Here is an 11,786-nt window from a genome sequence, read left to right as displayed (position 1 = left end):
CCATCCCCTACTTACATCCCCTGGGCCAGGCAGCTAGTGGGGCCTGCCTTTGCACTTGGCCTTGAAAGCCTCTCTGGGCAGCCTCCGTGTGCGGTCTTATCCAGTGCATCTGTGCTGCAGGAACTATAGACTCCCAGCCACAGGGAGGTAAGGTGGAGGAAAAAGTAGAAGTCCCTCCTCTGAACAAGGAGGGCCAGCGAGCCTGGAATCCTGGCTTCTCTGACCAGGGGACCAGCTGTGCAGGCAGCATGCCCAGAGTCCCCTCCATGACCCACAGCAGTGCTTAACCTCTCCTTGTCTGCAGAGCCCTCCGGAGCAGGATACTGCTTACGTGAGCCTCTCCGCGCCCCCCCTCCCCGGGGCCATGGCTCCTCACCTTCCCCCATCCTCAGCCCATGCCACAGAAGGAAGGGTGTCAGGAGCTGGCCTTCTGCCTGGGAGGGAAGAAGAGGAGGGCTGGTGATCCTGGGGAGAAGCTTGTCTCTTTTCACCTCAGGTATGAGCGGGCTGTTTCTGGAAGACCGGAGTTGAAGCAAGTATCGTATTAAAATGCTCATGGCAGAAAGGAGAGAAAGGGGAAAAAAAGATCATCATTCCCATACTGCTCTAATGTACCATTTCACACCATAATAAAACTCTGTAGTAATAAAACTCAAGAAATCCCCTCACTGAGAAAAGTGGGTGATTCCAGAACTTGCCTTCCCAATACCCTTCCCTCCTTCCCTCTGTCCACATGTTCTGAAGGCCCAGGGAGAAAGCCCACAAGGAGGGGCTCCTTTGTGTTGTGCAGAGTGTAGACTCTCCAGTAGGGTTACCAGGCTCAGCAAATAAAAATCCTGGACACCTAGTTAAACTTGAATTTCAGATGAACAACGGATGATTCTTTTTGGTGTAAGTGTGTCTTGTGCAATATTTGGAACATATATGCAAAAAAAAAAAAAAAAAAGACTCGTTGCTTATCTGAAATTTAAATTTAACTGGGTTTTCTGCATTTTGTGTGGCAAACCTGCTCTTCTATCCTTCACCAGGAACAGTCCTACTCCAGAGCCAGGCTAAGATGATTTAAATCCTGGCTCTGTCAAAGAGTGGCTGTGTGATCTTAGCTCCCAAATCTGGGGCATGGGGTGAACACTGAGCCCACCTCAAAGGTAGGTGTGAGGATAAAAGAAGTTAAAAGTGCACAACACTAAGTAACTCACGTGTAAATGGTATTTATCCTTAAAGGGCTCACACTTCCCATCACCCAAGGGTTTGTGGTAGAAGCTGGTGCACGCTCCCAATTCTAGAAACTGATGGAGCTCCAGATGCTGAGGCCCGTTTCCCCACAGGCAAGGGGAACAGGAGAGAGGGGGTGGGGTTGGGAACAGCAGAATAAATCTGGACCTGACTGCTCTGATTTTGGTGATGGGGTGCAGGCAGAAGTGAGTGGATATGTGAGAACTAGCATGGCTGCTGAGAACACAGACCTGAACCCTCGGAGTCCTTGGGTGAGACTTTCCCTAGAACATTAGCTCTGCTCATCCAATGTTCCTGGAGGATGTCCTAGAAAATACCACCCCTATTTTAGGAGTGTCCACGAGGGAGAGTTTTTCGAAAGAAGATCTGACTTGCTGGATTTGGACATCTACCTAGGGTAAGCCTTGCCTGCTTATGTGCCCCACAGCCAGCCAGGACCCGGCAACAGAACCCTGCATCCACAAGCCCTGACTCAGCCTCCCTAGGGTCCTTCCCTCCAGGAGGAAATGAGACTCTTGGAACTGGCTCCTGAGGCCAATTTGGTTCCAGTTGAGGAAAATACGGCCAACCTGACAGATGCTAAGCCCCGGTCCTGGGTACAGGCCTCCAAGAGGCTCCCTAGATTTCTTCCATGAAAGCGACTTACATCCCTGTGCACACTCCCGTGTTGTTCCAGAATCCAGAGATGCTGGTCCAGAGAGTTGTGCCATTGCCCCTGGCCACATCTGCCGTGTTGGTCAAGGCCTTCAGCCACTCTGAGCTTTGGGTTTCTTGTCTTCAAAGCTGAGCTATGAGGGCTTATTCTGTGAGTTCTGTCTTTGTGAGACAAAATGAAATAAATTCAGAGAAAGGAAGCTGAAATCCTATCATCCTGAGGGCCTTCTCTGGGCCAAGCGGCTTCACACGTAATAAATCCCAACACCAGCCTTGAGAGTTAGTATACCTGTTCCAGCATCCAAGTCTGAGGATTTGCCTTTCTCCCAGGGGTTCCTTGTTCCCAGGGTAGGATACCTACTTGTGAATCCCAATGTGAGGTGTCAAAGGTGGGAGAGCGGAGGTGTGTGTGGGGGGGGTGCAGCATAGACAGCCATCTCCTGGCTGTGCCGCTCCACGCCTGCACCAAAAGGGGGAGAAAGAAGAGTCATGGTTGGGATGGGAGAGCCATGGGTGCCCAGGGCAAGGGGGCAGGGCGCGGGATCTCCAATGTCCCCACACCCCGACTAGGACATGAGCGCTCCTGGGTGAGCATTCTCTGACCTCTCTTGGATGGCAAGGGTAGGAAAAAGGCCATACCTCCTTTGTGTGATTTTGTTTTACCACCTGGGACCAAATGGTTTGTCTATAAAGGGGGTGGGTAGTATCAAATAATACCAAAAAAATGTTCTTTATTTAGGCAGCATTTTCAAACTTCAGATCTTTTTGTATCACTGTGTGGATTTTTGCTGCATCTCCAACCACCTACAGTCTTACATGCTATTAGTTTAAATCCACTTGCTTTTTAAATCATATATTTAGAAAAATGAAATCTATCCTGAGCCATATCTGAAATGTCTGCTTTAATGTATGAGTTATACTTTTTTTCTTATTACTTTTAAAAACAAATATATAAATCTGTATTTCTCACAAGTAATGTTTTCAGAATACCACCTGAAGTCATCTTGTCGGTTACACGCTGGAAAACAATGATTCAGTGCAAACCTTCAACCTTGCACTGAGGTCCTCCCCCGAAAGGAGGGATGAACTCTGAAGGAATGAGCAACCCAGGCCAAGGGACAGAGGGCCATAGGCAGGCACCTGAACTGGGCACCTGGGGTCTAGAGACGCACCTCAACCACCGGACCCCTGCCTGCCTCCCACCTTGAACCCTGCATGACTGTGGTGTTTCTGAAGAGGAGCAACTCAGAGTGCTGAGCAAAGAGAGCCCTGGAAGATCTCACAGGGAGGGGGACCTTGCTTTGGGCCTTGATGGGGAACCGAGTTTCCTGGCAGAGAAAGAAAGGTGGAGCCTTTTAAGTAGAGACCGTGGCACAAGCAGAGGACAGAGGAGAAAGGGTGGTGGGCTCTGCTATCCAGAATTTGGGAGGCACCCCTATGGCTAAACACAGAGCTCAGGCTAAAAGGCACAGTCTAGTAGCCCATGGCCCCCAAGAGTGTTGGCCAGTACCGTTTTAAAATCAGATAGCTTGCCAACTGAAAAACTGTGGAGATTTTACCTAAAATGCAGATTCCTGGCATCCCTGTTTAAAATCTTAATGCATTCCCCTTCCCTCTGCTCCATTTTCCCATAGCACCTAAGAACCTTCTATAGATTATGTGTTTAATTACGTTTTCTGCCATTTTCCTTCCCCCTCCTTCTCCCTGCCCCGCCCCCCATGTAAACTCCAGGACAGGAGGTTTGGGGTTTTCTTTTTCTTTTTTTGCTTCCTTTACTAAAGTACTTCAAAGAATTCGCCAGTGTCTGGCACATAGTGCGTGCTCAATAAGTATTTTAATAAATGAATGGAAGAAGCAGGGGCCTCTGATGTGTCCCACACTAATATCTATCCTGGGGTGGCAGGACCCAGCCAGGCAGGAGGCCTCAGTTCTCCTTTGCCCCAGCCCACGAGGGACAAAAGGACTCCCTCAGCTGCGGGGACAAAACCCGATTTGAAGCAGAGAAGAAGCAAGTGAGAGACTGGCATTTGCTTTAGCAGGATTTGCAGGAGAGGCTTCACGCGGCTCCCGCCGGGGTCTGGGTTCCAGCTGCAAGTCTCACCAACTCCCGGCTTCTCGATTTACCGCGGAGCACCGCAGCTTTACCAGGCTGCGGCGAGATCAGGGGAGGGCCTGAGCCTTGGTCCACCCAGACCCCGGGGGCGGGATGGGGGGGAGACTTTGCCACCAGAGGGCGCCCGAGCTCAGTCGGCGAGCTCTTTCTCGCCTGTGGCTGACCGAGGCTCACTAGTTCCGCGATTACCCACCCCGCTCTCCCGAAAAGAGGTGGGGCCTGAGTAATGACCGAGGACTGTAGTCCCCACTGGATTGTTACTTCTTTAATGGCAGGGACCAAGCCAGCGCATTTCCCGGCTTTACGCCCAGTGCCCAGAAGTGAGCTCGGCCTGGAGTGAATGAATGAATAGATGGAGTTCACAAGGCATGTAATTGGGCGTGAAAGTAGTTTTGGGGGAAAAAAGGACACAAAAGACACCCATCCTCACGACCTGAGTCCCAGAGCTCTTGCAGCTTTCTGTTGACCGCCCCCTCCTGTGGCCCCCGGCTGGAGCTGCTGAGCCCAGGCCCCGAGGGCCCCGCCCATTCCCCCTATGGTCTGGACTCCCGGACTTCCCAGGCACAGAGACCTGTCCCCACCGCGCGCTCCTTGGATGGGGCCTGGTATAGAATTCACTCCACTCTCTGGTTATGCCAGTAAGGGCAAGAGGAGATGGCTGGAGCATGCTGTGGTCACTAGTGAGGCCCCAAAGCGTGCTCCTCTCATCCCTCCGCCTCCTGGGCCGCCTGCCTGCACCCCTCCCTGCTAGGCTGGGGCCGTCTCCGGGTGTCCAGGTTGGGGCACGGCCTGCCAAGAGTTCAGACACCGCCCAGGGATGACTCGTTTTGTGGACCAGAAAGGCCGATGCCGGGAGTACTCTCCTGGGGCAGAAGGGAGAGGGGAAGAGGGGGAGTTCTCTCAACACTTTGGGTCGCGCAGGGCATTCAGTGGGAGAGGGAGAAAATGATGAAGTTTAAACAATTATTCTAGCTTCCATTTATTAAGTACTATATGCCGGACTCAACGGTGAGCACTTCATGGCGGAGAAAGGAGTCTCAATCATTTCCCCCAATTACACTCGGCCGGTGGGAACTGCGGTCAGCCCATTTCACAGTTGAGAGCACAGAGGCACAGAGAGCCAAGTACATTCACGCTTACTTAGAATTCAGGTTAAATTCACGGAGCCGCAGAGCGGACTGATTTTGTTTCCTCTCGGCGACACAGCACTCTATTTTAGAGTCGCAGTTTTACAGGTGAGAAAACTGAGGCTTGGCTACTAAGTGATAGCGTTGGCTTGGGAGGCCATTCGCTCGTTCTGCAAAGACTGGTCTCCTTCCCTTAGGCGGAGCTTGCGGGGCCACAGCGCAGCGAGCCCGGGGCCGGTGGCCACCTCCAGGTTCTAGACTCCAAAAACGGGACGCTCTTAGCTACCTCGGGCCTCGCCGGCACACATCGACTTGTTTATCATCGTCGGGACCTCATTCAGGTCCCGCCTCTGGACTCCCATCTGTCCACCTGCTAGGTGGGCAAGATAACTAGCCTTTAGCCCAGGCTCACCGCGCGGCTGGGTTCCCTCGCCGCAAGTCGAGCCTGACCGGAGCAGGGCCCCGCGGAACCGGAGAAGGTCAGAGGCCGGAGCGCACCGCAGCCCCCGGAGCACCCCGGGCGCGGAGGGGGCGGGGAGGGGACACGAGGGGCGGCCATGTGGGAGGGGGACGCGCGCCGGAGCCCCCCGCCGCCGCCCGGCTGCCGCTCCAGGCCCGCCTCTCGCCGCGTGCCCCGCCCCGCCCCGCCCCGCTCTCGCCTCTAAAGTGCCCGGCGCGCGCCTCCCGCCGCCGCACTTTCACTCTCCGTCGCCGCGTTGGCTCCGCGTCCCTCCTGCGTCCGCCAGCCGCCCGCCGGTGCCATGAATGCCAAGGTCGTCGTCGTGCTGGCCATCGTGCTGGTTGCGCTGTGCCTCAGCGACGGTGAGTGCGCTCGGCTGCGGAGGCGTGGGCGCCGGGCTCCGTGCGGGGCCGCGGCTCCTCTGCCAGCGCTGTCGCGAGCGAACCCAGTTCGCGCCGCACAGGGGAGGTCGAGGCAGCCCCCTTCGCGGGGCGCGCTCCCTCGGGGTGCGGCGCTCGAAGCCCCAAGCGTAGCAGCCACCACCCGCGCTGAAGCTTCGCACTCCGCAGCGGGGCTCGGGTCCGGGACAGTGGGCGGCCGCCAGACTCGAGCGGCAGGCGGCACAGGGTCGGGCAGGATCCCCGGCCAGGAGCGCTCCAGGAGCTCCGGGGAGTAGAGCGGAGTCGGGAGCCGCGGGCCCCGGGGAGTGGCGCGCCCACCCTACCCCAGCCCGTGCCCCCCCAGCGCGCGGCTCGGTTTCTCCGCGCGAACGGACTCCGAGGCCCCGCTGCGCCGGGTGCCGGAGATACGTGTGCGAGGGAGCGCTTCGCCAAAGCCTGTCTCGCATCGCGACGCGCGGATGGCGGCGGCGCGGTCGGGTGCTGCTGCGCGGCGTCCCCTCCAGGCGAGGCTGGCCCTCTCTCCGCACCCACTCTAGCGAGGCTTCGCGGGCGAGCCAAACCGAGCAGCTGTCGGGTCTGCGCCCCCCGCCCGGCCGCGCTTCTGCACAGCTCCGCGGGCCGCAGCGCCGCGGCGAACCCGGGCGCGCGTCCAGCCTCCTTCCTGGCCTCTTCCCGGGGCCACCGAAGAGAGACCCAGGGGCCGCCAGGGTCGCTCATGCCCCTCCCGTGTCCCCGAAACACACCTGCAGGCTGGCGCCTTTGTCACCGGCCAAGCCATCGCTCTTACCTCAGAAGGAGCGCTGCCACAGAGTTCAATCGCCAAGGCCTTAGGCCACTGGGAGAGGTGGTGTCCTGTTTCACTGCGAGAGGGAGAGCGCTTTTCTTTTTCTTTTGTAGCTTGAGAGAAACCTCGCTGTCCTGTCACAGGACACCACTGCTGCAAACCAAAATAAACTGTTGTCTTTAAACACACAAAACAAGCCATGTTCGCCAGGCCACGCTGGCCTTTCTTGGCTGCGAAGTTGCCAACAAACCCTGCAAAGGGCTGAAGGACACTTGGAGTGCTCTTGGGGCAGCCACCGCCCAGGCAGGGCCTGAGCCCCCGCAGCCCTAGGCTGGGTTCCAGCCACCGACCCTCCTCTGGCAGGCGGTGGACTGGAAGCCCCTGTGGGTAAGGTGACCATGCATGTGTCTGGGCCAGGCAGCAGGGCCGGGACTACCACTCACCGCTGAGGCCTGGGGAGTGTTTTTTAAAAAATGTAGCAAGTTAAGGGCACCTGGGTGGCTTCTTGGTTGAGCGTCTCAGGTCTTGATCTCAGGGTTGTGAGTTGGAAACCGAAGTGTGTGTGTGGGGGGGGGGGGGGGGATGTAGCAAGTTGCTGGGCAGAGCTGCAGAGGGACTGGATGGAAGGCAATTTGGATTTTACCGCCTAGCCGAAAAAGTATGTGAAGCTGAGTCTCCACGCTGACCCCCTGGGTCATGGGAGACACTCTGGTTTGAGCATTAACAATTGAGTGTCTGGTGAGAGTGGAGTGGTCATCGTGCACCTCTCTAGGGAAATGGGGCTGCCCCCCCTTCCAGGGGGAGCTGCAGAAAGTATGGGAATGCCGGGACCCACCCAGGTCATTGAGTCCTAGGCATAGTTGACCAGGAAGGAGCACAGAGGGAATAACGGTCTCATTAACAGACTCATCCTGACCCTGGGAAGGGTTGGTTGCTTGCCTCTTTGAGTTGCCCTCTTGGTAGCCAAGTGGCCAGGACAGGGTCCTGGGCTCGAGGCCGGTCTGCTTCTGCTTGCATTCATAGGCTGGAATGTACTTTTTGACCTTCTGGAGCCTGTGTGCCCATACTGAGTTGCTGAGCTGCCCTTGGAGACACCTTTGTTCAGGGTCAGGGTCAGGCTTCTGCCCTCCCTTCACTGGCTGACCTCAGCCAAGCAGTGGGGCCCCAGGATGCCCTGGGCTTTCAGGGGTTAAATCCAGGGTGGGCTCCATTCTGAGGCCAGGTTGGAGAGGCTGGCCAGGGCTCCTGTTCCTGCATTAGAGTGGAATGTTCTCTTGGAACTGCTCTTGAACAGAGCCAAGTTCACCAGCTCCCAATCCGGTAACATCCAGGCCAATCAGAGTCACCTCCAAACCAGCTGGGAAAGTTAGTAATATTGACAAAAAGCTGGAGGAGAGGACACAGGTGGACACAGCAATGCGTCCTCTTGGTAAGAGCCCTTGGTGCTCTTTCACTTTAAAAAACCCCTTGAAAGTCCCCACTTGACAGTCAGGCAACTGGGTCCTGGGAGCAGGAATAAGAATTGCCTTTGAAGGAAATGGATAATCCCAGGGGGTAGAGGGGGAGAAGAAGAGAAAAGAAAGCCTGTGTTTTGAGCTCAGAATCAGCTCTGATTTCTCGCCTGATCTCCACTACTCGCTTAGCGGAGCCAGACTAGCTTCCTGACCCCCCACCCCCGACCCCGGAGAGCAGCATCGCCCGCCGGCTGAAGCACTCACCCTGTGTACCTTTCAGCTTGCTGAGACCCTTCCTGTGTCACCACCCAAGCCCGGTTATCCAGTCCCTGCTCAGCTCAGGGGGACCCAGGAGAATTCCAGGGAGACTGGAGGCGGGACACTCAGAGGGGAGACTTTCGGCTTTGGCTTTTCCTTTACCCTGACCACCCAGCCCCCAGCTCCCAGCCTTGGGGTCCCTTTCCCAGGTGATCTGGTTACGGGGTGGTAAGGGCAGAGCAGTAGGAGCTTCCCCTGCAGGGACTGGGTGCCCTGGCTGAAGGCCAGCCCAGCGGAGACTTTCTGGAGTCAGGTATACAGCGAAGGCTGCTCCGGGTGCTCTCCAGTACCCTGAGTCTGAGCACCCTGAAGCCAGGCTTTCTTCTTACCGGTTTTTAGGGAACCACGTTTGATTCTAGGGGACCGGGTGGTCTGCTTTTTCCCTGACTTGGTGGCTAAACAGGCTGCTGTTTGCAGACCCTGCCATCTCTCAACTGAATGCAGCTTTTAGGAAAATGAAGAAGTCCCTTACTCACAAGGTTTCCTGCAGCTTCCCCAGCTCTCTTGCCCCAAAGTGCAGAACTTCAGGACCAGCAGGAGGCCTCTGGGAGCTCTGTAAACAGGCAGACTTTTTTTTTTTTTTTTTGTAAATCTCTGGACTAAATATTCTCAGACATACATTTAATCCCTGATGAAAGGATCCACAAATTCAAATAATTTGGGGTATTAAGAAGGACTTGGATAAAATCTGCCCAAAAGAAAAAAAAAACCCACAAAGATCCCAGCCCCCCAAGGCTTGCAAGTCTAGACTTAGAGGGTGAGTGGTGGGTTCCGCAGGAGCCCTTTGCTTATTTAAACTAATGAGTGTCAATTATGGCATTTTGCAAATTGGTGAATTGGCAAACAAAGAGGTAATATAACCCAGGAGGCTCTAGCATCTCTGCACAATGGAAACCACATTGGACTCCAGCCCTGATAATCTCCCTGCCTTCAGGGGAGTGCTGGGGAGAAGGTGGGCCCTTGGCCTGCCCTCCAGGGACTCCCAGGTAGGAAGCCTGCCAGGATTCTTTTGTGGTTGCCAGGGTTTAAGGTGAATGTGAGGGGAGAAGATTGCAGGAGGGGGAAGAGGGAAGGGGGCAGCATTCCCCTGGGGAACTACAGTGGCTCCTGGGACAAGGGAGAGCCTGGAGGCTCCTGCTTCCCCCTCCTCCTTCCCTGAGTAAAGAGGGCTTTCTTAGTTGGCCCTGGAGGAGTTTATTTTGCAGAGATTAACTGGGAACCCCAGTACCTTGGACTGAAACAATTCTCTCGTGGGATTAATATATTTTATCTTCAAATGCCTGAGCAAGGGGCTGTTTCTTTTAATTCCCCAGTCTCCTAGGGTCCAGCTCTCTATGGCTGCATTTGCCCTCGGGCCCTATGGAAGCTGGGCCTACCCCCAGAGCTCACTGTGCTGCTCAAGAGCTCTTAGCAAGGATGCCCCTGTGACTCGTCCCATGGTTCTTGATCCTAAACATCATTCCACCACCTTAACCCTCAGCCGTGGACCCATACACACATGTATCCCCAAGGTCCAGCAGGATCGTAACAAACTGCCCTGTTTTCACTACCTCTTCTAGGGAAACCGGTCAGCCTGAGCTACAGATGTCCTTGCCGATTCTTCGAGAGCCACATTGCCAGAGCCAACGTCAAGCATCTCAAAATCCTCAACACTCCAAACTGTGCCCTTCAGATCGTGTAAGTCTGAACATCATTTTCAGGAGTGTTGCATCTTAGTGGGTATAGTAACCCCTAACGCAAAACTTGTAAAAGCTAGAGAATCGACACATGCTGAACGGCCAGCCTTGAACCTGGCATAATGAGAGGCAGCTGTGATTACCAGGAGACCTTTGGGTATGCTACCAGGCAGGAGTTTCAAAAACCACTCTTCCCTTGGCGCCCTGTTGTGCTCCTGGTTCTTGCCTCCTTTTTTTTTTTCTTTCCCAAATTTCCTCCTTTAGCACAATAGATGACAGTACAGTGGGATGCCTCCAGACCAGAGAAGCAAGGAGTTTCTGCTGAAGTCCCATAAATTGGACAGCCCTCTGCCCATCACGGTGGTTTGTCCTGCCAGGTTCCAGGTTTCGGTGTTCTAAATCCATCCTTCATCACATAGTGGAATCTCACAAGACCCCAATTTAGGTTAAGTGGTCTTTAACCGTTGGGTAAAACTCAAACTTTTCAGCTCACTTAACTGCTTTTCCTCAAACACGACACATGAATTTTTGTTCTTGCTGGTGTTGATGTCAACTGCTGATGTTTGATGTCATTTGTGTGGGAAAGGAGACAAATGAAAATGACACCTAGAGAACACATGAGAACCTCTCGCCCGGGGTGCAGGAAGCTGGGTGAGGTTCAGCAAGAGAGCCTCGCACAGCTGCTCATTGCTTGGCCCCGGTGAGCTCTAATGCACCGTGCTTGCACCCAGCGAGGATGGTCACGTGTCCTGACGCAGGGGTGCTGAGGCTCAGGGTCTTTTATGAGGAGCTCACCTCCTGAAAAGTCCCAGTGCTGGGAATGGGGTGGGGACACAGCAGTGGGAAGGCAAGCTGCAACTTCCTGAAGGCTTTGCTCCCCAACACCAACTGTTTTAAGTTCGATTTTGTCTTTTTTTTTTTTTTGCCAGCCTTAGCTCTCTTGAATGTGTTTGTCATTTAAAGGATGTTTTAGGCCACTGGAAGATGAATGTTTTGTCAATGACTTTGCTTCCAATAAAATACTCTCTCTCCTTTGAGAAGTATTTTATCAGATACTGAATTTAGCTCCATAGACCTGCTCTGCAGTTCAGATTACACCGGTGCACATGCTAGGAATGCACCTTGAAGTGAAAGAAGCCAGATATAATTTGCGGGTCTGGGCAGACACAGAATCACACCCTTCCTCTGCGCCTGTCAGTCACTTCACAGGCAGGCTGCATGATTCCCCTGGGTGTCCCCAAGCCACTGTGCTGGCCTGAGTTGTCCTCACACACCCATGAGTGGCTGGGCAAGGGAGTCCTCAGGCTGCTTGAGGTTACTGGTACCCAGGGCTTGATGGAGGGGGACCTGGAGACAAGTCCAGTCTGCCCCCAGGAGGTGTCGGGTGAGGAGGTGTGACTGGAGCCGAGTAGTGGGAGGTCAGTGCCCTGTGATTTTTTAAAAAACAAATGCAACCATGGAGCATTCAGTGAACCTGTAAAATCTCTCTGGAAATCACTTTCTGGCAAATTACCTGCACTGTCCCTCCCCCACTGTCCTGTCACCCTCCCCCACACTGTCCCT

The 11,786-nt window shown here is 54.7% G+C and overlaps 1 protein-coding gene across 4 annotated transcripts in view; it reads left to right on the top strand.

Annotated features, from left to right (window-relative positions):
- The first annotated feature begins 5,796 nt into the window (after positions 1-5,796).
- The window catches only part of CXCL12 (C-X-C motif chemokine ligand 12), a 15,055-nt gene continuing 9,065 nt past the window's right edge, over positions 5,797-11,786 (top strand). For all 4 annotated transcript variants that reach the window (XM_073904493.1, XM_025880794.2, XM_025880793.2 and 1 more), the window contains exons 1-2: positions 5,797-5,952; positions 10,107-10,224. In XM_073904493.1, the coding sequence (XP_073760594.1) occupies positions 5,892-5,952; positions 10,107-10,224 (179 nt within the window). In that variant the 5' untranslated portion in view covers positions 5,797-5,891. The remainder of the gene's footprint in view (positions 5,953-10,106; positions 10,225-11,786) is intronic.

The sequence above is a fragment of the Callorhinus ursinus genome, unplaced genomic scaffold (genome assembly GCF_003265705.2).
Source record: "Callorhinus ursinus isolate GAN/ISIS: 27379988/994484 unplaced genomic scaffold, GSC_fseal_2.0 scaffold20, whole genome shotgun sequence".
In the NCBI taxonomy this organism is placed as follows: domain Eukaryota; kingdom Metazoa; phylum Chordata; class Mammalia; order Carnivora; family Otariidae; genus Callorhinus; species Callorhinus ursinus.
The sequence above is the reverse complement of the archived record's forward strand: the minus strand, read 5'-3'. Positions and strand labels throughout refer to the sequence as shown.